Here is a 23,350-nt window from a genome sequence, read left to right on the forward strand (position 1 = left end):
ATGAGTTTTATGATAATTTTTAAGAAACAGATTTTATTTTTCATTTAATATTTACTTTGCATCTCCCTTCCCCTATCCAGCATCTATTTTCTTTAAAGATAATTAATTTGGCTTGACAGCATATTCCACCTCCCCTTTACTTTATAAGGTAAATATATTTAAACGCCTATGCATATATAGTAATGGAAAATCCTTGAAAGGTCTTATTAAGTTGATTGATTTTGTTGCATTGTCAGAGTGAAGATAGTCCAAGTCCCAAGAGACAGCGCCTCTCTCATTCAGTCTTTGATTATACATCAGCATCACCAGCTCCCTCACCACCAATGCGACCATGGGAGATGACATCAAATAGGCAGCCCCCTTCAGTTCGATCAAGCCAACATCACTTCTCAGGGGAACGATGCAACACACCTGCACGCAACAGAAGAAGGTTAGTTGATTACAATGTCTTAAATTTTCTTTCTTTGGTAGATTTATGAGTTTTTTGTTTTTTTTTTTTTTTTTTTAACATGAGAAAGCATTATTTCTATGGGCTTTTTATAAACAGATCAACACACATATGTACTCATACACTCAAAAAACAACATGACACATTGTTGAGACTCCCACCACAGAGCATGGAAGTTAATTTAGCTTGTGGTTAACAGTTGAAATTCAAAGAGGCTAGGCTGATTTACCTATAATCAGTCCATGCCATTATATAAGAATTCAGCTGCTTTATGGTTTAAGGCTTTCTGTGGGCTAGCCTGCAATCCTGATTACAGAAAAATGCATTTTATAGTTTACAACTGGAAGGAAGTATGGAGACCCTTGAAATGAACTACCTCTTTTCCATTCCATTCCCATTTCTTTTGTATCCTTAAGGCAATTGGGAACTTAATTAGGTTTCTTAAAAGAACTGTGGAGCCTGTGGTATGAAAGACTGAGATTTATGTCAGCGCTCAGTCCTCTGTCATGGGACATGTCCCCTACTTTTCCTTCCCAGGGGAATCTTTCTTCTGAGCTGCTTCCTCTTTATGTCCTGATGTCATACATTTTTTTCTTCAGGGAAATTGTGTATCCTTGGAGTAAGACAACTGTTTGCATGTCTCGGATGTTAATAATCTAAGAAATTTTGAAAATCTTAAGGTGTTACAGACTAAATGTGTATCTTCAAAATTCATATGTTGAAGCCCTAATTCCGTGTGGCTATATTTGGAGATGAGGTCTCTAAGGAAATAATTAAGATTGAATGAACTCATAAGGGTGGCTGTGGGGAGTCAGTCCAAAAAGGATTGGTATCCTTATAAGAAGAGACACCAGAGGGCAGCCCCAGTGGCACAGCAGTTTAGCGCCGCCTGCAGCACGAAGTGTGATCCTGGAGACCCAGGATCGAGTCCTATGTCAGGCTTCCTCCATGGAGCCTGCTTCTCCCTCTGCCTGTGTCTCTGCCCCTCTCTCTCTCTCTCTCTCTCTCTCTCTCTCTCTCTCTCTCTCTCTGAATGAATAAATAAATCTATCTATCTATCTATCTATCTATCTTTAAAAAAAAAGAAAAAGAAGAAGAAACACCAGAGAGCTTACTGTCTCTGGCAAGTGAGGACACAGTGAAAAGGTGGTCATCTGCAAACCAGGAAGAGCGCTCTCAACTTGATCTTAGATCATACTGACACCTTGATCTTAGACTTATCGTCTCCAGAGCTATAAGAAAATTCATTTTTGTTGTTTATGCCACCTAGTATGTGGCATTTTGTTGTGGCAGCCCTAGGAAACTAATACCGAAGGATCATAAAACTACCATTCCTTGTTTTCAAATGAGACAAAAATCTTTTGAGTTTTCTGTTTGGACACAAGACTTTTACACTACCTGGTGCATTGTCCCCCAATTTTATGGGAATGTTTAAGTTAAGATAATGTATGTCAAACCAGGTAAAATATTTTATAGCTGTTAAATAAATAGCATGAGACAATATGGCTAGTTGTTTCAAGGTTACAGCCTGAGCACCTACTGTAATCTCTTCTTTGGTGAAATGTATCATACTTTCAGGAGAACATGTAAAACAAGCATACACTTAAAAGGATAGTAGACAAGTGTACCAACACCCAGATTAAAATAGAACGTTGTTAATAACTTCAAAAGCCCCTGTTCATCCTTCCTAAAGGATTAACCCTGTTCTGTGATTTGACATCCTTCCCTTGTTAATACTTTTTAACACTGGAATGTATTGTAAAACAATATATTTTTAGGTTTTGTCAGTTTTACTTTCATTTAAATGTATTCTTCTTTGATTTTGTTTATCAAACATTCTATTTTTAATGTGGATGCCAGTAGTTCATTTATTTTTACTTGGTATAATCTTATATTGATATACCATTATTTATGTATCCATCTACTCTTGGGTAATGGTGGTGCTCAATTTCTTACTGTTAAAAAGAGTTATTAGGAATCTTTTATGTACACATTTCCTGGGAGTACAACTGCTGGGTCATAGGAAAGGCTCTGGACCAGAAAGGGAATGTCGAAAGTGTCTATTTCCAGATTATAGTAGTAACAAGCTATAGGTTGTTTAAATTGAAGAGAAGTGTCATGCTCTAAGCTCATGGAAACACAGGAGGAAGACAGGAGCTCCAGAAAACTAATTTACAGGCTTATTCTGCTCAGCACTGTGTGTTATTCCTTACTCCATTCTCAATGTAGTACTTTAGACTAGTTGTGAGCTTAGCTGCCAGATTTTCTTCCAGAAGGAGGCTGTGCAAGCAGATAACAATATTCAACAGCAGTCTAACATAATTACAGATACAAACATGAGCACATAAAGTGGAAGAAGGGCATTCAACTCAAAAAAACAAATAACAGTCAAATAGAATAGACAGAATTTTTGAATAAGTGTAACAGAGACAAGAGGATTTTATAGTCATAAAAGTCAACTAGAAACCTTGCTTGGGAAAAATTTAGAACTCAGTAAATGTGCAGAAAAGGTGTCCTAGTTTCTGGAAGATCAAGTGGAGAAATTTTCCCAGATGTAGTGTAAAAGGTAAAAGGAAATGTATGGATAAAAAAACGTTTAAATATAGAGACAGAGCCATCAGTTTTAAGTATGTCTAAAATATTTTCAGATGGAGACAATTCAAGGGACCTTTTAAAGGAAATAATGCAAAACCATTTCTCAGAATTTAAGAAAGACCATGTTGAACAAGATTTTGGTGAACTTGCAGAACACATGCCAAGAATAATAAAAATTCACAAATATTCCAAGACAGAAACTTTGAGTTCTGCCAGCTGATGTATCACTAGTATAAAGAGAAAACATAAACACATTTCAAATATTCAGAGACAGAATTGACCAGCAAGAAATCCTCTCTGAAAGAATTAAAAGTTGTACTCTCTCCAGGAAGCAGAAGAAGGAATTCAAGAACTATGATTCAAGACCATTGGTTAGCAAAGGAAATGAAAAAGACATACTATTAAGTTTGAATAAAGGTCTTTTGTTTTGTTTTGTTTTTTTGTTTTTTAAGATTTTTTAAATTTATTTATTCATAGAGACAGAGAGAGAGAGGCAGAGACACAGGCAGAGGGAGAAGCAGGCATCATACAGAGAGCCTGACGTGGGACTCGATCCAGGGTCTCCAGGATCATGCCCTGGGCTGCAGGCGGCGCTAAACCACTGCGCCACCGGGGCTGCCCAAGGTCTTTTGTTTTAAAAAGAGAACAGAAAAGATCTGCACACAAGATGGGGACAGAGTGGAGAGAAGAGTGTAATAAGTTTAATTTCTATCTGCCGGGAATGCTGAGTAAATCTAGATATTTTTAGAAAAGTGGAAGTGTATATTTAAAAATTCAGGGAAATCCCTAGGTGAATAGAAATACAGAATGTATAACTTTTACACACACAAAAAAACAGATAAAGTATATAGAAAACTCAACAAAAGGCAGGTAAGAAGACAGAACAGCTCTGTGGTATTTACAGATAATAAAGTAATATGACAAAATATGACAAGGTCAACTGAAAAATATTTGTCCATATTTTATCATTATTTCTTAATTTCTAGATTTTTCAATTATTCTGCTTCCTAAATGTCACAAAGGCACAAATAACATTTAGTGAGAGGTCATATAGTAAAGATAAAGGAAACAAATCACAAAGAGACTTGAATGTCAGCACAAGGGCTTGGATCTTAATTTGTTTTTTAGTTTGCTGTTGGAATGGTTTTTGAGTAGCAAAGTGAGGATAAGTGGCAGCAATATAATAAAACAAATAAGGGCAGCCCGGATGGCTTAGCGGTTTAGCGCTGCCTTAGCCCAGGGTGTGATCCTGGAGTCCCAGGATTGAGTCCCACGTCAGGCTCCCTGTAGGGAGACTGCTTCTCCCTCTGCCTATGTCTGTGCCTCTCTCTCTCTCTCTCTCTCTCTCTCTCTGTCTGTCTCATGAATAAATAAAATCTTTAAAAAATAATAATAATAAAAACAATACAGGGGGCCCTTAAAGTTTATGTATAGGTCGAATAGATTTTCAGGAGATGAATGATCTGAGCACATGTACTTTATTTAAGATATATATTTTTCACACCTTAACATCTAGTAAGGACTTAGAATTGATGGTATATCATAGTTTGATTGACAGCTTTCCCTTTTAGTGATACATAAAACAGTCCTTTATATTTTTAAGATTTATTTTTAAGTAATCTCCACACCCAATCCAAACTCATGACCCTGATATCAAGAGTTGCATGCTCCATCAACTAAGCTAACCAGGTACCCTAATAAAACAGTCCTTTAAAATATTTTTACAGAAACGGGCACCTGGGGTGGCTCAATTGGTTGAGCGTCTGACTCTTGGTTTTGGCTCAGGACATGAACTCAGGGTGATAAGATTGAGCCTCATGCTGGGCTCTGTGCCAGGCAGTGGACCCTGCTGAAGATACTCTCTCCTCCTCCCTCTGCTCCTCCCCACCTCCCCTCTGCCTCCTTCTCAAAAAGAAATTAAAAGATATGACAACTATATAATGGGATATCCTGTATTGGATTCTCAACAGTGAGGAGACATTGGTGGAAAAACTAGTGAAATCTGAAATATGCTCTGTTTAGTTAGTAGTACAATACCAAGGTTTATTAATTTTAGTAATTGTTCTATGCTTATGGAATATATTAGCATGAAGGAAAGCTGGGCAAAGGGTATGCAAAAAACCATACTAAAATTACTTCAAAACATTTAAAAAATGAGTTTTAGGGCAGATGGCATCTTAAATTCAATGAAATACAGTATGTAGATCTTGAAACAAAAATACGTAGATTTTGCAAAAAGAGACATAACTAAAAATAAAGCTAGAGGAAGCAGTTAATGGAACAAGAACCCGGAGAATGGTATCAAGAGCACTATTGAAGAGTTCATGTTGCAAAGGTCTATCATTGTTCTCTTTAAGATTGGGGAGTTGGGAGTGAGAAGAAAGAAAGAAAAGAGGTAGAGAAGTGACCTGATCTCAGTAAAGATTGCTAAGGTGACTATATGCAGCTATGTCTGGAAAGGGGCTGTTTTGGCCTCTTTTGCACAATGTAGAGTACATTTATTTATTTGTTTTATTTTTAAAGATTTGTGGGTTTTTTTGTTTTTTTGTTTTTGTTTTATTGAGAGAGTGCAAGAGAGAGCACAAGCAGTGGAGAGGAAAAAGCAGGGTACCTGTGGAGCAGGGACCCCGATGTGGGGCTTAATCCCAGGACCCTGGGATCATGACCTGAGCCAAAGGCAGGTGCTTAACTAACTGAGCCACCTAGGTGCCCCTGTAGAGTACATTTTAACGAGGCCGCTTTTTTGAATTGCACTGGTACTGAGCCATTGTAGAAAGCAGTGGAGATGAATTTTGGAATTGTAGAAAAGTAGAAAACAAATCTATTTACAATAACAACTTGACAAAATTTGTATTAAACTGTATAGATGACTGTGATTGCTGTAGGGGGAGTAAAAGTAGTTTCCTTCATAAGCAGTTTTTAAAAATTCTGAATATTATAGGAATATTTATGCTGACACTATCTCCAGTCATTTCCATTTGTAGCATTTACTGAGTTACTGTTATATTTGCATTTGTCAACAAATTTAATGTTTTTCAGTTACTTTATATCTTTTTTACTTGCATTTTATTTTTTTTTTTTTTTTTAATTTTTTATTTATTTATGATAGTCACATAGAATGAGAGACAGAGAGGCAGAGACACAGGCAGAGGGAGAAGCAGGCTCCATGCACCGGGAGCCCGACGTGGGATTCGATCCCGGGTCTCCAGGATCGCGCCCTGGGCCAAAGGCAGGCGCCAAACCGCTGCGCCACCCAGGGATCCCTTTACTTGCATTTTAAAAGATTCTCATTTTGAGTATGTAGGAACTTTTTTTCACCTTGATTTTTTTTTTAAATTGAAGTATAGTTGACACACTTTCAGGTATACAACATGATTTGACAAGTTTGTATATTATGCTATGCTCATCACAAGTGTAGCTACCATCTGTCACCATACAATATAATACCGTTGACTATATTCCTTATGTTGTACCTTTCATACTCATGACTTACTCATTCCATAACTGAAAGCCTGTACCTCTCACTCCCCCTTCACTCACTTTGCTCCCCCTACCCCGCTCCCCTCTGGCAACTACCAGTTCGAGGAACTATGTCTTTCTGTATATCTTAGCCAGATAGACAAACATGAAGTGCTCATTAGGCATATATGGAATACTGGCAAGAAACATGCAGATTAAAATTTATGTGTTTATAGCATAAAGGGACCAAAACAATGGGTTAAACCATGTGAAATTGCTGGTAGTTTGACTACTTTTTTCTATACAAAGGGCAGTTTCATACATTTAAACCCCTCAAAAAGTGACCAGTAGTGAGCTATTGATTTCTCATATTTGCAGAGCTGAATAGCATTTTGCTCTTTTCTTTAAAAGAAAACATTGTTTAAATTTTAAGTTTTTAGAGCTGATGGGGAACCACAGCAATTATTTAATACTCAAGCTTTTGCCTTAGTATAAACTAGTGATGCATTGCAAAGAGAGACAATACAGAATCCTTATGGATCACAACAGTAAATATTACAGTGACTTTTTTGACATTTGCTATATTACAGTCCTCCTGTCAGGCGCCAGAGAGGAAGAAGGGATCGTCTGTCTCGACATAATTCCATTAGTCAAGATGAAAACTATCACCATCTCCCTTATGCACAGCAGCAAGCAATAGAGGAACCTCGAGCCTTCCACCCTCCGAATGTATCTCCCCGTCTGTTACACCCTGCTGCTCATCCACCCCAGCAAAATGCAGTAATGGTTGACATACATGATCAGGTACAGTAACAGAATGTCCAGGAAATACAGATGCTAAAAATTGGTGGCAGTTTATTGAGGTGATTTGTTTTTTGTTGTAAATTTCTTTTTTAATTTTACCTAAAAGGAAATAACTTTCCCTAAACTGAAGCTGTTTTAGATAAGTTCATTCTTCTTAATTTAAATTGTACACAGCTTAGAAGAAAGTTGACTTTAAAAAATTAGGAGCAAGGTTATGAAAGCTCAGAATGGCTTCATGTATTGGTTGGAAATCACTGATAACAATATTAATTGGAGATAACAGGCAGCTGGTGTTTTGAATATGCATTTCTATTTCCCTCTCCCTCCCGATTTCTTCTAGAATAATTCAGTAGGCAAGACCATAGGGGTGCATCCTTGCTGATAGGTTTCCATGGGTCTCCAAAGAAACAACAGGTAGAAGACTTCATTTCTCTTTGTACCTGCCAGGAACTGAGGGACTAGTCAAGGAAAGGGTTTATCAGTCTTCAGAGCCTGAGAATAAAGACCAGAATTGCTTGGATTTCTGTAGAGTTTCTGAAGTCAAAAACATCACAAATCTAGATACACCTAATAAAGTTGCTGAAAATCTTTCAAGTTTATAGACAGGAGAAATTAACAAAGGAAAGAGACTGAGACTAGTATCTGTTTTTTTCCATCTGCATTAAATAATGGGAAACAATGAACAGACTGTACAATTGATAGAAAATAACTGGTAGAAAATCTCTCTCCCAGGCACCATCTTCTGTCAGACATCTTCTACCGGATGTTAATGAAACACTTCAAAAAATTGATCATGGAATAAGTTCAAAAAAATTTTTTCTAGGCCACATTCTTTGTGATTGCATCTGATAAAACTATAAATCATAAGTTTAAAAATGATTTAAAAAATGACACTGAAATATTTTTTTTGACACTGAAATATTTGAAGCAAGATTATAATTAAGGAAAATAATATCATTCAAGTCAGTGAGTAATGCCTAAAACTGTTTTCAGAGAAAATTTTATAAACCTTCCTTATTTATTTTAAAAATTGAAAATTGCTTGAGTAATTACTCAAACTGAAAAAAATAGAGTAAACCAAAAGGAATTGAGAAGAATAAATTACCAGGAAATACAATTAAAATTAATAATATAGAAATCTTTTTTAAAAAAAGTAGTGGCACAAAACCCAATCATGGTGCTTTGAAAAATTGATAGGAATAATCACCTTGTGAGCTTGGTTAAGGTGAAAAGAAAATAGGAGTGATGAAAAAGACCTATATCCACACACATAGGAAACATTCAGAGAATTTTCTTCAATTGTAAAATGCAAGCACCTGTTTTGTAAGGGATGTGGGAGCATTAATAATTCATTTTGAGCACTTAAAATAGTACTAGTGGTAAGCACTCAATTATTATTTTGTTATTAGCTATTGTAATGCAATTCTACATCTGACTGGCGGGGGGGGGACAGAAAGAAAATGTTAAGTTCCCAAAATTGACCCAACAATAATAGAAAAATTTGAATTACATAAGTGCAAGAGCTACTTAGAGATGTACTATTAAAGAGGCACAGTGATCATCAGATGGCTTCACAGATGATTTTTCCAGTCTGTAAGGAGCACTCATGTAATAATACACAAACGATTCCAGGCTTTTCTTAAGACCAATTTTCTAAATATTTTTTGAAGCCTGTGTGATTTTAATATCAAAAGTAAATATAAGAATCCCCAAAGGACAATAGAAAAAAACCTCTCAAATACAAAGCAAGATTAGTTTCTAAATGTTTAGAAATTGTGTAGCAGTGTATCAAAAAGAATAATAACCTATGAATAAATAAGATTTATTCCAGTTGAGAAGATAGCTTAATATGAAAATATTCATATTATATCAACAAATAATAGAAAATAATGATTTTATCAAAATGTTGAAAAGTCAGTTAAAATTTAATAAAAACTCTAATACTTAAATATAATAAGTAAAATTTACAGCAAGTATTCTAATTGGCCGGAGATCAATCAGTAACTAGAGACGTTATTTAATGTTATATTAGAAGTTCTACCAAATGGAGTAAGATAATGTAGTTATGGGTATAAAACATTGAACAGAATAATTGTATTTTTCTCCTCCTCATTATATAATTGTAGAAGAAAACACAAATTTTAGTTTAAAAGAATTTGATACAGTGCCCAAATACAGAATAAATGTATTGACATTGGTAACTCACATCATTTGGTGAATGAATACAATATGGTATATCTGTACAATGAAATATACATTCAAGAGTGTAGTAAAGTACTAATTCCTACTAAAGTAGGGGGGCTGGGTGTCTCAACAGTTTGCCTTCCACCCAGGGTGTGATCCTGGAATCCCGGGATCGAGAGTGGCATCGGGCTCCCTGCATGGAGCCTGCTTCTCCCTCTGTCTATGGGAGGGACTCTGCTTCTCTCTCTCATGAATAAATAAAATACAGTCTTTAAAAAAAAGAATTCCTGCTAAAGAAGACAATCACAAAGGCCGCATTTATATGAACTGTCTAGAATAGGTAAATCCATAGAAATGGAAATGAATTCTGTTTCCAGTATTGTTATGGAGGATAAGCCAGGACAGAAAACAAGAAAAAGAGTGGAAGAATAAGAAAAGAACAAATAACACCAGTATTTACAGATGAAACGATCATATGCATGAAAAAGCCTAAAGCATCTTAAACTATTAGAATTAGGAATTGAACAGATGGATCAGTTACAAAAATCTGTTCCAGGTATGTTAATGGCAAAATTAAAGCTTTAAAGAAAGTAAGTAGCAATAGCTTCATGACTTTATTTATTTTTAAAGATTTTATTTATTTATTCATTCACGAAAGCCACAGAAAGAGAGAGGCAGAGACATAGGCAGAGGGAGAAGCAAGCTCCTCACAGGGGAGCCCCATGTGGGACTCTGTCCCGGGACTCCGGGATCACACCCTGAGCCAAAGGCAGATACTCAACTGCTGAGCCTCCCAGGTGTTCCTCTTCATGACTTTAAAGTAGGGAAGGCTTTCTTAAGTAAAACATTGGAAGAGCACTAACTATACCTACACATAGAATTGCCGATAAATTAAACTTCAATAAAGAACTTGCATTCATTGTCAGAAATAGATGTAAACATATAATTGTCACTTAATTTTTGGCAGAGGTGCTTAAAGGAATTCAAGGAGGGAAAGGACAGTCTTTTAAGTAATAGTACGATGACAACTGGATATCCATGCAGATAAACTGGAACCTTGGCTCCTATTTGATATCATACACAAAATAAAGTTGGGTTCTAGATCTAAATGTAAAAAGTAAATAGGTAAAAGAGATTGTCTTCATAAGGTTGGCAAAGATTTCTTAGCCATTTAATAAAACACCAGCATATAGTAAATTTCATTAAGATGAAAAATTTCCGCTCATTCAGAGACAGTGTTTTAAAAGCGAAAAAGCAAGCCACTGCCTGCAAGAAAATATTAGCAGTATTATTTCAGGGTAAAGACTGGGAACATAAAAAGAAATTCAGTAAACATTTCCATCAAAATCAGATATAAGTGCCTGTGCACATCAGTTTCGAAGGTTCTTTATCACTAAAGCAAGAAGACAAGACAAGTAAATAATTCTGATATCTTAGAGTTGTATATGCACATAAAAGAGTTTTTAAAAATCTAGAATTAAGTTGGATAAGATTGTTAGATTTAAGACAGATAAAAATCTAACTTTCCTCCTAGTGCTAACCAGTTTGATAATGGAAATAGAGAAAAATAACTTATTGATAGCAAAATCTAGAAACTTACGAAAGAACTTCAAGAAATAAATTTTATAATATATGTATTATAAAATTATATAAAGAATATATCTTTATTGGGAAAAAAACTACTGAATTGAGGGTAAATAAAAGAGTACTTATCATGATGAGCACAGAGTAATATATAGAACTGTTGATCCACTATATTGTAAACCAGAAACTACTATAACACTGTATATTAACTGTACAGTAATTAAAATTAAACGTGAAAAAAAAAGAATATATCTTTATGAAAGAAAGTCATTTCTAGAAAAACAGTACTATAATACTGGAACATGTAGCATAATTTAATGAAAAGCTTTAATATAAAATTATGTGTCCTTTGTAAAAATAACAACCTTTAATACAATTAGATTTTTTTTTATTAAAGATTTTATTTATTTATTGAGAGAGAGCACAAGCATGGGGAGAGGGAGAGGGAGAAGCAGACTCTCCGCTGAGCAGGGAGCCAGACATGGGGCTCAATCCCAGGACCCCAGGATCACTACCTGAGCCAAAGGCAGACGCTCAACCAACTGAGCTACTCAGGCGCCCCTACAGTTAGATTAATAAAAATCAAAACACCAGTGGATTTTGAAAATGGATAAAATTTGAGTTTATTGGGCCACCTGGGTGGCTCAGTGTTTGAGCATCTGCCTTTGGCTCAGGTCGTGGTCCTGGGGTCCTGGGATCGAGTTCCACAACAGGCTCTCCACAAGGAGCCTGCTTCCCCCTCTACCTACATCGCTGCCCCCCCCCCAATCTGTCATGAATTTTAAGGAAAAATATCTTTAAAAAATAATTAAGAATAAATATGTGAAAATTGCCAAGAAGTAAAATTAAAGTATAGCAATTAGAAGAATATGTCTTCCTAGATACTGATTTCTAGTAAGATGCTATAGCTAAAGCAGCATGAATTTGACACAAAAAGTATTAGAAAGTTTAGGAACATACATGTATAACCTCATCAATAAAGGGAGTCACAAATTTATATTCAAGAAATAGAAATTCATGAAAGATGAAATTTACCATTAAAAGGTTAATCAAAAGATAAAACGTAGACTGGAAAAATAGTTTTTTTAGACATGACAAGCAAAAGATTTGTATCCTTAATTAAAAATAAGCTATAAATGAGTATGACAGAAAACCTTAATAAAAATGGGCAGCGAGCAAAGGATAGTTTACAGAAAAGAAACTCTAAATCTAAGTGATTACTAAACCTATTACAAGATAGTTGCTCTAATTAGAGAAATGCAACTTTAAAGCAAGCTTGTTAACACCCCCCCATCCCCCCACCCCCAGTCTTCAGGTAGGTAAGCACACCTGTGATACAGATACATCTACTTTGAGTGGAGGTGCTAGGAAACAGGTCCTCTTACTCTAAGGATTGTGGCTTACTCAGCCTTTTGGGAAAATATAAAATTCACCCTATAACCCAGAAATCCCTCTGAAATAAATGAAACTACTCATATGTAAGGATATGTTCAGTGATACTTGTTTTTTTACAGTTCTTTTTGCATTGGCAAAAGAGTGAAAGCAACTTGCATATCCCATTAGTGTATTAGTGATAGAACTGTGTTAATTGGAGGTAACCTGAAATATCTGGCTGATATTTCAGATACCTGAAATTTTGAGAGCTGATACTCTCAAAAGAATGAATTGACTTTAACTCTCTTAAAGAGATGTCTACAATACTAATTGAAAAAAGCAAGTTGCAGGGTAATAGCTCATTTTTGTTAAGGAAAAAAAAAAGCCAAAAATATGACAACAGTTTGTGAGTAATCATATATACATATATATGTGCTTATGGAGAAGGATGTTGAAGGATTATATGTTACTAACACTGTTTGCCTCAGGTAGGATGGGGTAAGACTGGCCAAGAGAAAAAGAATTTGAAGGGGGAGTGAGTAAAGGGGTAGAAGTTTATTAAGTGAGGATACAGAGAAAGCTCTCAGAAGTAAGAGGAGGGGTCCCGTCCCTTGGGACACCTAGGTGGCTCAGAGGTTGAGTGCCTGCCTTCGGCCCAGGGTGTGATCCTGGAGTCCCGGGATCAAGTCCCACATTGGGCTCCCTTCATGGAGCCTGCTTCTCCCTCTGCCTGTGTCTCTGCCTCTCTCTTTGTCTTTCATGAATAAATAAATAAAATCTTAAAAAAAAAAAAAAAAAGAAGTGAGAGGGGTCCCAACAGGGTTGCTAGAAAAGGAAATTATTTAACTTTTTTTATTCTACTTTACATTGTTTTTACTAGTTGGATTTAAATTTAAAAGTTTTTCCTTTTGGATGTGGCTAGGTATTAACAAGATACAGCTTTCATGTTTGTAAGTTTCCTCTTGAGAAAAGTTTTCTCTATAAAGGAGACTAGAAGAATTTATAAGAGCAGTTCATTATTGTCCTGGACTTTTCAAGTCTTTTTGAGGGTCATGTTGCATCTCAGGTCTGTGGGTTTCATATATTATTCTTGAATCAGTCAGCTGTCCTGTACAATGACCAAGAATATTCTGGTTGGAACTATTGGAGAAGTACATTGTGAAAATCTTTGCATCTGAGGGAGGAATCAGTAAAGACCCAGTTTTCAAATTTTAATAGTTGATATATATTTTTTTTTAATCCAAACAGCCAAAGTTCTAAGGTTCTGTTTTTCTTTCCTAATAGCTGCATCAGGGCACTGTCCCTGTTTCTTACACGGTAACAACAGTGGCACCACATGGGATCCCACTCTGCACAGGCCAGCACATCCCTGCTTGCAGTACACAGCAGGTCCCAGGATGCTCTGTGGTTTTCAGTGGGCAGCACCTCCCCGTCTGCAGTGTGCCTCCTCCGGTAAGTCCGCAGCCCCTCTCTCTACAACAGCTGTGAGTGGGTCACATAAGCAAACAATTGAAGAGACTGCCCTTTGTGAAAAGCTTTTATCTCAAGTAAAATAGGCAATTGTATTACAACAAATCTCAAAGCATAATTATAATAACAGTTTAATAAAATTAGCTTAAAATTTGGTATATTTTCAAATGACATTACACATATTTGAATATCCTGAAGACAAAGCTTATGTATCAACACTTTATAATTCTAATAAGTTAGCTTCAGAGGCTTTAGTGACCAACAGTAATAGTCTCAGCACCCTACTGGATTTTAACAGGCACTTTGAGTGCTTGGATTCTGTCTCACTATAGGAAGCCCATGGTGAAAATGATATCCCCATTTCCTAGATGATGAAATTGAAAATAACTTGCTTAATGTCATAAAGACAGTATGAAAGAGCAGAGATTCACACCTCTGAATTTCACAAATGAGGTTCCTGAAATCCAGAGAACTTAAATGACTTGTCTGAGGTCTTCAAAGTAACCTACTTTGCTAAAACTAAATATAATCCTAATATCCTCATTTAAATTTGAGATTAAAAGGAACACACAAATAGCAACACTAGTTTAATTGGTTAATTTATCCCAAGCTTGGTTTCTCAGTGATGGATTATGGAATCAGTGTGCTAAATTAGCAGACTAAAATATTGAGGAACATAAGATATTTAGCTGTGAGTTGGGCTCTTAATAAATTTTAGAAATTAATTATTTTTTATAATATTGAAAAGGGAGTTTCTTAGAAAGGAAAGCAATAATATCCACTACGTCTTGAGTTAAGTAGAACAACCTTCCTCTTCTCTGCAACACTTTTCACCCCATTTCATAGGTGTCAAAAAACTGAGGAAGTTAGATGCTTTTGACTGATATGTCAGAACTATATAAAATACAGAACAATTACTAGTTACCAATATTTTACTGATAGATGTAAAAATACACTTCTATTTAATTGTTAATAGAGGTTATTAAAACATTTTGGTATGATTTGTGAGGGATATGGCAATGACATTTCCATCTCAGTGTATAGATTTTAAAAAATTATTATTACTAGTTATATATTCTGATACATTAAACAACAAATAACAATTTCTTTTACAGATGCTTCAAGCATGTTCAGTTCAGCACTTACCAGTACCATATGCTGCGTTCCCACCCCTTATTTCTAGTGACCCATTTCTTTTACATCCTCCTCACCTTTCTCCCCATCATCCTCCTCATTTGCCACCACCAGGCCAGTTTGTCCCTTTCCAAACACAGCAATCACGATCGGTAGGTATCTACTCTTATGTCTTTAATTTTCAGAGAATGTGTAGACCTAAGAGGCAGATTAATAGATATAATTTGTTACCATTTAAAAACTATAATTTAGCCATTCTTCTCGTTCTTAAAAGAATTAGGGAATTCACAGACATACAAATTAATATAGACATCTTTACCTAAAATTATCTTGGTTCGTTCGTTCTTTCTTTCTTTCTTTCTTTCTTTTTCTTTCTTTTTCTTAAATTTTTCTAGTTATTTTATATGTCTCATATATAATTTAAATTTGTTCCCTCATATCTAATCCTTCAGGAAGTAAATCTGAAGGAAAAGTCAGTTCTGTTTTATCCTTTTATGTATTTCTGAAATGGAAAATGAAAGTATTATAAAATTGTTTATAATTGCTACAATAATCACATTTGTTTAGTCAAGTAAATTTCTAAGCCTCAAATGTTTTTTTGTTGTTTTTTTTAAGTCCTGTTTTTCTACTATATTCTGATGAAAAAAATATCTATTAACATAATTGATTCTCTCTTGGGACCAGAATATAACTGAGATATATTATTTGGGGGGTGGAGTTGGAAGAGATATAAGCACTGTAGAAGTAGAAAAGGGAGCACAGGAAGGAGGCCCAGATGTTTTTTGGACAGGCCAAGTTAAACATCTGAACCACCAGGTATGAGGGAGAATAGGAAAGAGAACTGGTTATGAACCATGTGAAATGGTTAGGGGAGAAGATGTCAGTCCTGTGAAAGGAACCTGACCATGTATTCTAGCAGAATCTCTAACCATCCTTTACCAAGGATTTATGTACCATCCTGGGTCTCAGGTAGAGGTGAACTTAACCTGGCTGCTCTTCTGAAAACTATAGAAGCCAATTGGGACAGAAGTTCAGCTAATCCAAAAAGTTACAACTACTCCTATAAGAAAATCCTTTATTAGAATCAGGGCAAGATTGATGCCAGGATTTTCCTTAGCTTCCAATACCTGAGAATTCAAGGTTAAAACAAAATTTAGCCATTACTTATATTTGAGTTTGGAATCCTTTAAAAGGTCTAGTCACATAGCCAAATCAGAACTTAGGTTCACTTATGTTGTCATAGTGTCAGCAGTTGGGATTTCTTTCAAGCATATATAAGCTCCCAAACTGAGTTTGAATAGTGAATAATGTGTTGTCTAACTGCAGAAGGAAGTCAGACTAATCTTTAAGAATACATGTTCCTAAGAGAATCAGATACACAAAAATATGTATATAAATGTTCATGGCAGCGTTATTCCTAAGAGCCAAAAAAATGGAAAGAGTTCAAATGATGCAGTGAATTATTTTTTCAATTATAAAAAGAAATGAAGTACTGATAACACAAAGTACAAGATGGATGAGCCTTGAAAATAATAGTGACAGAAGTCAGATGCAAATGACACATATATATGAAATGTCCAGAATAGGCAAACTTGTAGAAACGAAAGGTAGATTGATGATTGTGCAGGATTTGGGAGGGACTGGAAAAAGTGGGTAGTGAACTGTTAATGGCAGGTTTGGGGGGTGAAGGGTTGAACATGCTCTGGAATTAGGGGTGATGGTTGCACAACTCCTGTGAATCTACTAAAATTTATTGAATTGTACCGCTAAGCAAGGTGATTTTTATAGTATGTGAATTATTTCAGTAAAGCTGTTGTGAAGACAACACATGCTGTGTGCTTTGCTTTTGTACGTTGTTTCAGTGTTCTTAGCATGCTTTTGAAGTAGGCTATGAATCTGTCAGTTCTATAGATAATGTTGAAGTTAGCCCGTTTAGCCCTGGTTCTGATATATAAATACATATATGCTCAGTTTCATATGTTGGAGATTAAGTGTCTGACAGTTTTGTGATTAGGTCAGTGTATCATGACTAAAAAAGAATTTTAACTTTCACATAATTGACTTACCACTTTCTCCTTTTTTAAGAGAAGTTTCAAATAGTAAAAAGAAATGTATCTTTGAATGGATAGTAGAAATGTTTAAATGACGTGTTTCAGAGATTTTCTTATTGAAATCCAATTAAAGATAGGAAGATTTTACTGTAATCTGTATGTCCACGTGTATAAACTTGATTGGTCCAAACAGCAAGAAATACATGACCTTAAAGGTGTTTTGGGGAGAGTTAATTTTTATTATTATAAAACATCAGTCTAAACACTGGAAGTATATTAATATATTAGTTTGCATTTTTCCTCCTTCAGCCTCTGCAAAGGATAGAAAATGAAGTAGAACTCTTAGGAGAACATCTTCCAGTAGGAGGTTTTACGTACCCTCCATCGGCTCATCCCCCAACATTACCTCCGTCAGCTCCTTTGCAGTTCCTAACCCATGATCCTTTGCATCAGGAGGTGTCCTTTGGAGTAGTAAGTTTTCATTCATTGTTTTTTTAATCTATTACTTGCTCTGATAACTTACTTGTTTTGAGTTCTGTTTGTATACAACTCTACATTTTAGAATTTTAAATGTATTCTTGAAAGGGTTTGGTTGGAAAATTGTATTTAAATATATACCTAAGTTTTTTTTTTCTTTTTTTCTTTTTATTTATTTTTGTAAAGAAAAATACTTATTTGAGAGATAGCTGTGAGGACAAGCAGGGGGGGAGGATCAAAGGAAGAAGTATACTCTCTGCTGAGCAGGTAGCCCGATGTGGGACTCAATCCCAGGACCCTGGGATCATGACCTGAGCTGAAGCCAGACACTGGCTTACCATCCAGGCACTCTATTTTCTTTTTAAAAATATTTATTTTTAAAGAGAAAAAGAAAGCAGGGGGGAGGTGCAGAGGGAGAGGGACAAGCAGACTCCATGTTAAGTACGAAGCCCAAGGCGGGACACGATCCCAATACCTGAAATCATGACCTGAGCTAAGATGAAGAGTCAGACTCCCAATCGAATGAGCCACCTAGGCACCCCAACCATTAAAAAAACGCCTTAAGTGTATGTTTTAAACTAGTTGTATCTATGTTAACACTTTAATAAATACCAAATGTTATTTAAATAGTAAGGAATTTTGTAAGGTTTTTTTTTTTTTTTTTTTATTTAAGAAAGACTATTCAACAGAATAAAGGTAGAATGATCTTAAATTGTTTTTAACATTTTCCCCTACAGCCTTATCCTCCATTTATGCCTCGGAGGCTCACAGGACGTAGTAGATATCGATCCCAGCAGCCAATACCACCTCCCCCTTATCATCCCAGCTTACTACCATATGTGTTGTAAGTTCTGTTTTTCTCATTTTAGTGAATTCTGAATTTTTATACCCTTGACAACTCTCTCTTTTATGAATACCTTCTCTGTGATACATGATTTAGGGTGTATGAGAGATTTGTTTAGAAATTAAGGGGTTTGGGGTGGGGAACAAATGTAAGGGTGAAATATAGAGAAGAGCCAAGAACAAGAGAGAAGTGGGAGAGGAAGGAATTGGTGAGCCAGAAAGTAGGTTTAACAAATCAAAAGGTAGAAAAGTCAATGATTTTTGCCTCTTTTACAACTGTGATCACTTGCCATCTTTGAAGATCCAGCTTTTTTTCTTTTTTTTTTTTTTTAAAGATTTTTATTTATTAGAGAGAGAGAGAGAGCATGAGTTAGGGAAAAGAGACAGAGGGAAAGAGACAAGCAGACTTTCTGCTGAGCAGGGCCCACCCCCCCCCACCCCCGTCCCCGATCATGATCTGAGCTGAAGGCAGACACTTAGCCTGCTGAGTCACCCAGGTACCCTGAATATACAGCTTTTGATATTGCTGCTTTTCTCAAGGAAAGAGGGAACAGAGAAGTTATGTCAATGCCTTAGAAATACTGTTAGAATTAAGTTTGTAACAAGCGCCCAAGGGTTATGGGTCATAGTTCTTTGTTTCTCTCTCTTGTTTTTTTTTTGTTTTAAGATTATTTTTTTATTTATTCATGAGAGACACAGAGATTGCGAGAGAGACACAGGCAGAGGGAGAAGCAGGCTCCATACAGGGAGCCCAACGTAGGACTCAATCCCGGGTCTCCAGGATTACACCCTGAGCCGAAGGCAGACGCTCAACCACTGAGACACCCAGGCGTCCCATAATTTCTCTCTTGTAATGAAGTTCAGAAGTAGTCAATTCAGGGACCACTTGTTAGCCTCATAAATAAGAAATGGTTCTACCAAACTCAAAATTTTATGACTTCCTCTATATGATTCAAGATGGCTCCCAAGTTCTAGTCATTTTATCCACATTCCAGCTATCAAAAATGAAAATGGATCTCTCTGCTTGCTTGCCTCCTCTCAAGGATACTTAGTTGCACGTGTTACTCCTACCTGCATCCTGCTGGCTAGAATTCAGTCTCATGTCTATAATTACCTTCTAAGAAGACTAGGAAATTTTTTATACAGAGAGCCATGTGCTTATACTACACTAGTTTGATAATTGTAGCTTTATTATAAATCTTAAAATCAGACAGTGTTAGAACTTGGTTCTTAAAATTATTTTAAAGTCTTACATGATCCATATAAAGTTTAAAATAAGCAAATCAGTTTCTACCAAAATACAGCTTGCTGGGTTTTTTGTAGGGGCTGCATGAAATTTATAGATCAGTTTTGGAGGAGAATTGATATCTTCTTGTCTGCTTAACAGTATATTTCTCTATTTGTTAATTTAAACAAAATTTCCTGCAGTATTTTTAGTTTTTAATTATGTAGGTCTTGTACATGTTTGGTTAAATTAATCCCTAATATTTCATTTAAAAATATTTTATTTATTCATGAGAGACACACACACACAGAGAGAGGCAGAGATACAGGCAGAGGGAGAGAAGCAGGCTCCAAGCAGGGAGCCGGATGCGGGACCCAATCCCAGGACCCCAGGATCAGGCCCTGGGCTGAAGGCGGCGTTAAACCGCTGAGCCACCCAGGCTGCCCATTAATGTCAGTTTTTATATATTGCCAGTCAAGTCCCTTTCTTTAAAAGGGTTGCCACGGATTAACACTGACCATTCTTTTTCCCTTTAGTATTAACCTTGTTCTTCCTATCCTGTTCATTTATGTAATGTACCAATGTATGAATGCTAATGTTTTCACTACAGATCAATGCTTCCAGTGCCACCTGCAGTGGGCCCAACTTTCAGCTTTGAATTGGATGTGGAAGATGGAGAAGTAGAAAATTATGAGGTTAGTCGGTAAATTTATTTGGGGAGTGTTGTATGCATAAAATAAGAAGTATTGTTCTACTCATTCACTCATTCATCTAATTAAACACGCATTTGATAATTCCCCTATACGTTTCACAATGGGAATGAATAAAAAAAAAAAGTGGTCAGCATCCTTAGGATATTTCTACATGTACCACACAGCTATGATAATGAGATAGGCTTTGGTGATGCATGAGAATTACATAAAATTCCTTTAAGAGACTGTAAATGAGAAAACAGTGAATTATGATTGAATGTTCTGAAAAGATTTTGTGGAAGGACAAGTGTTTGAGCTGGTTCCTAAAGGATGGAAAGGCTGCTTCATGCATGAGATTGAGGTAGGGAAGTGCTGGATGTTCTTATGGCACAGCATATGATTGGTGGCTAAAATGAAAGGGAGAAAATGGAGATTTGTTTGAAAAGTTCAACTGGCTGTTCTTGAGTATATGTATGCCCTGCTTAGAGACAAAATTTTGACTGTTATGAGAGGAAGGAGCTGCTAAGTATCTTGGTGCTTATGGCATCAGACGTCTACCTTTATGAGTCCAAACTCTGCTGGTAGCATGAAGGAATAGATGGGAATGGTCAGACATCAGTGGAAGGAAGAGTTACTTAATAGATTGGGCGAATTATAAAACTATGCCATTAACCATGGGAACTCCAAATGTATAAGAGTCTTATCTTAAGAAACTTTTTTCTTTTTTATTCTTAAAATTCTTAAATATAGTTTAATTTGAGAGACTTAACAGGAATTGATCACTGAATGATTTGTGGTAGTGTCGGGTGTGTGTAGGGGGCTTGCAAAAGAAGATGCTCTGCAAAAAGGATTGCAGTAGTTGATGAAGAATGCAGAATGAAAGATGACAGGTCAAGTAGATGATATGGACATTATTATATTATTTGAGATTAGGAATAGGCGGTACAGTTTAGGGGTTGGAAGGCAACTTTGTATTGTTGGATATGACAATGTGACTTTTTTTATACTGCTACTTTCTCACCCAAGCCTCACTCAGTCTCTATTTATACAATGTGACTAGAACCTAGGGATGGAGAAGGGACAAAACCATACACACATAATCTTAAAGCACCTTTGTTTTTGTTTGTTTGTTTTTTTAACATGTGGAAGAGTTCAGGCCAAATACTATATATTCTTCTACCAAAAAACTAGTGTTTTTGCTTTTTTTTAAGATTTTATTTATTTATTCATGAGAGACACACACACAGAGGCAGAGACACAGGCAGAGGGAGAAGCAAGCTCCATGCAGGGAGCCCGACGTGGGACTCGATCCCAGGACTCTGGAGTACCTTTCTAAACTGTACTTTGGGTTAAATATGTTTGATCTTCTGTAGTCATACTTGTTCCAGACTCTTGCTTTTCTGGTTTTGAATCTACCTGCTACGTTCTTGCCTAAGTGCTTTTATTCCCCTATCCTTCTGCCTAAGAACTTCACTCTCCTCCACATTTTGAAACATAACTGTTTTTTAAGACCTAGCTAAAAGTACTGCCTCTGTGAAAGGCATTTCTAGTCCATTCCCAGATCTTTTTTTTTTTTTTTAAGATTTTATTTATTTATTCATGACAGACACAGAGACAGAGAGAGGCAGAGACATAGAGGGAGAAGCAGGCTCCATGCAGGGAGCCCAACATGGGACTCGATCCCGGATCTCCAGGATCAGGCCCTGGGCTGAAGGTGGCGCTAAACCGCTGAGCCACCCGGGCTGCCCTACATTCCCAGATCTAAATGAGTCCCTCCCTCCTTTTTGTTCTTAAAGTTCTTATAAAAAAACATCCATACTAATCATGTCTTCGCTTAGTTTCTCTTGCTTGCTAGATCATATAAATTCATTGAAGGCTTGCTTCTCATAGCCTCATTTAGTAAGGGTTTTTAATGAACACACTTTATTGAATATAATTGTTATAAGTTGTTTTAATTGACCTAAGTGTCCTATAGTATAAACATTAGAGGTATAAAAGATTTATATCAGCTATATCCTAAATTTTATCTAATTGTAATTGGCATCAATTAAATTTACAAATTTACTGTCTATCATTTTAGAAGGTCATGCATGGTGAAGGGGGGACCACTTTATTTAGACGACCCAATTCTCCAAATAAGCTGTCCCATATTAAGGCATAAGTATCATAGCATTAATTATTGAGATTTTGGGAAATTGATTCTGTTTCTTTCATTGTCCATCGTCATTTCATTTTTAGCCATTCTTTTAACCGTTTGGCAGCCTAAAAAAGGGGAAATCAGCCTACAAAAGGCTGCCAGATTGTAGGAGAAAGCAGATGATTAATTAGAGACATTGAAAACTGGGAGAAAGGAGGCACTGGTGTAAAATAAATAAGCATAACAGCAGCCATGTACTGAAGCATAACTGTCTTAAAATCATGATTTCTTAGTGATAACTTCAAAAAATAAAAAACTCACTGCTCTTTTTTTACCTTTTCTTTATTTTAACGATTTTTATTTATTCATTCATGAGCGAGGCAGAGACACAGGTAGAGGGAGAAGCAGGCTCTGTGCAGGGAACCCGATGTGGGACTCGATCCTGGGTCTCCAGGATCATACCCTGGGCTGAAGGCAGCACTAAACCGCTGAGGCACCTGGGCTGCCCCTTATTTTACCTTTTCTATTTAAATTATGTTGAGTACAGTTTGATATAGAACAGTGCCTTATTATAATAATATCACACCTAATAAATTAAGAAAGTGATAGAATGTTACCATTTTGCCATCTTTAATGGATTAGTGGACCTAGGCAGTGTTACATCAGTGGTTGCTAACATAGCAGGTAGGCATGTTGAGCCTTATGATGGAAATAGTCAAAGCTACCAATTTATAGCAAGTACAGGGGAAAGAAAATACAAGTAGGTTCAGTGAGCAAAATTCAGAGTGTGGGAATTTGTACAAGCCATTGACCTTGTTTGTTCAACAGATAAAAGAATTAAAAAGATATTAGAGACATACCAAGCAGCAGTAA

At 36.1% G+C, this 23,350-nt stretch overlaps 1 protein-coding gene across 8 annotated transcripts in view; it reads left to right on the forward strand.

The window, feature by feature from the left end:
• The window catches only part of RNF38 (ring finger protein 38), a 136,783-nt gene that overhangs the window by 104,399 nt on the left and 9,034 nt on the right, over window positions 1-23,350 (forward strand). For all 8 annotated transcript variants that reach the window (XM_055302470.1, XM_055302472.1, XM_055302473.1 and 5 more), the window contains 7 exons: window positions 237-430; window positions 7,093-7,306; window positions 13,733-13,900; window positions 15,034-15,204; window positions 17,413-17,574; window positions 18,318-18,424; window positions 20,259-20,343. In XM_055302470.1, the coding sequence (XP_055158445.1) occupies window positions 324-430; window positions 7,093-7,306; window positions 13,733-13,900; window positions 15,034-15,204; window positions 17,413-17,574; window positions 18,318-18,424; window positions 20,259-20,343 (1,014 nt within the window). In that variant the 5' untranslated portion in view covers window positions 237-323. The remainder of the gene's footprint in view (window positions 1-236; window positions 431-7,092; window positions 7,307-13,732; window positions 13,901-15,033; window positions 15,205-17,412; window positions 17,575-18,317; window positions 18,425-20,258; window positions 20,344-23,350) is intronic.

The sequence above is a fragment of the Nyctereutes procyonoides genome, unplaced genomic scaffold (genome assembly GCF_905146905.1).
Source record: "Nyctereutes procyonoides isolate TBG_1078 unplaced genomic scaffold, NYPRO_anot_genome, whole genome shotgun sequence".
NCBI lineage: Eukaryota > Metazoa > Chordata > Mammalia > Carnivora > Canidae > Nyctereutes > Nyctereutes procyonoides.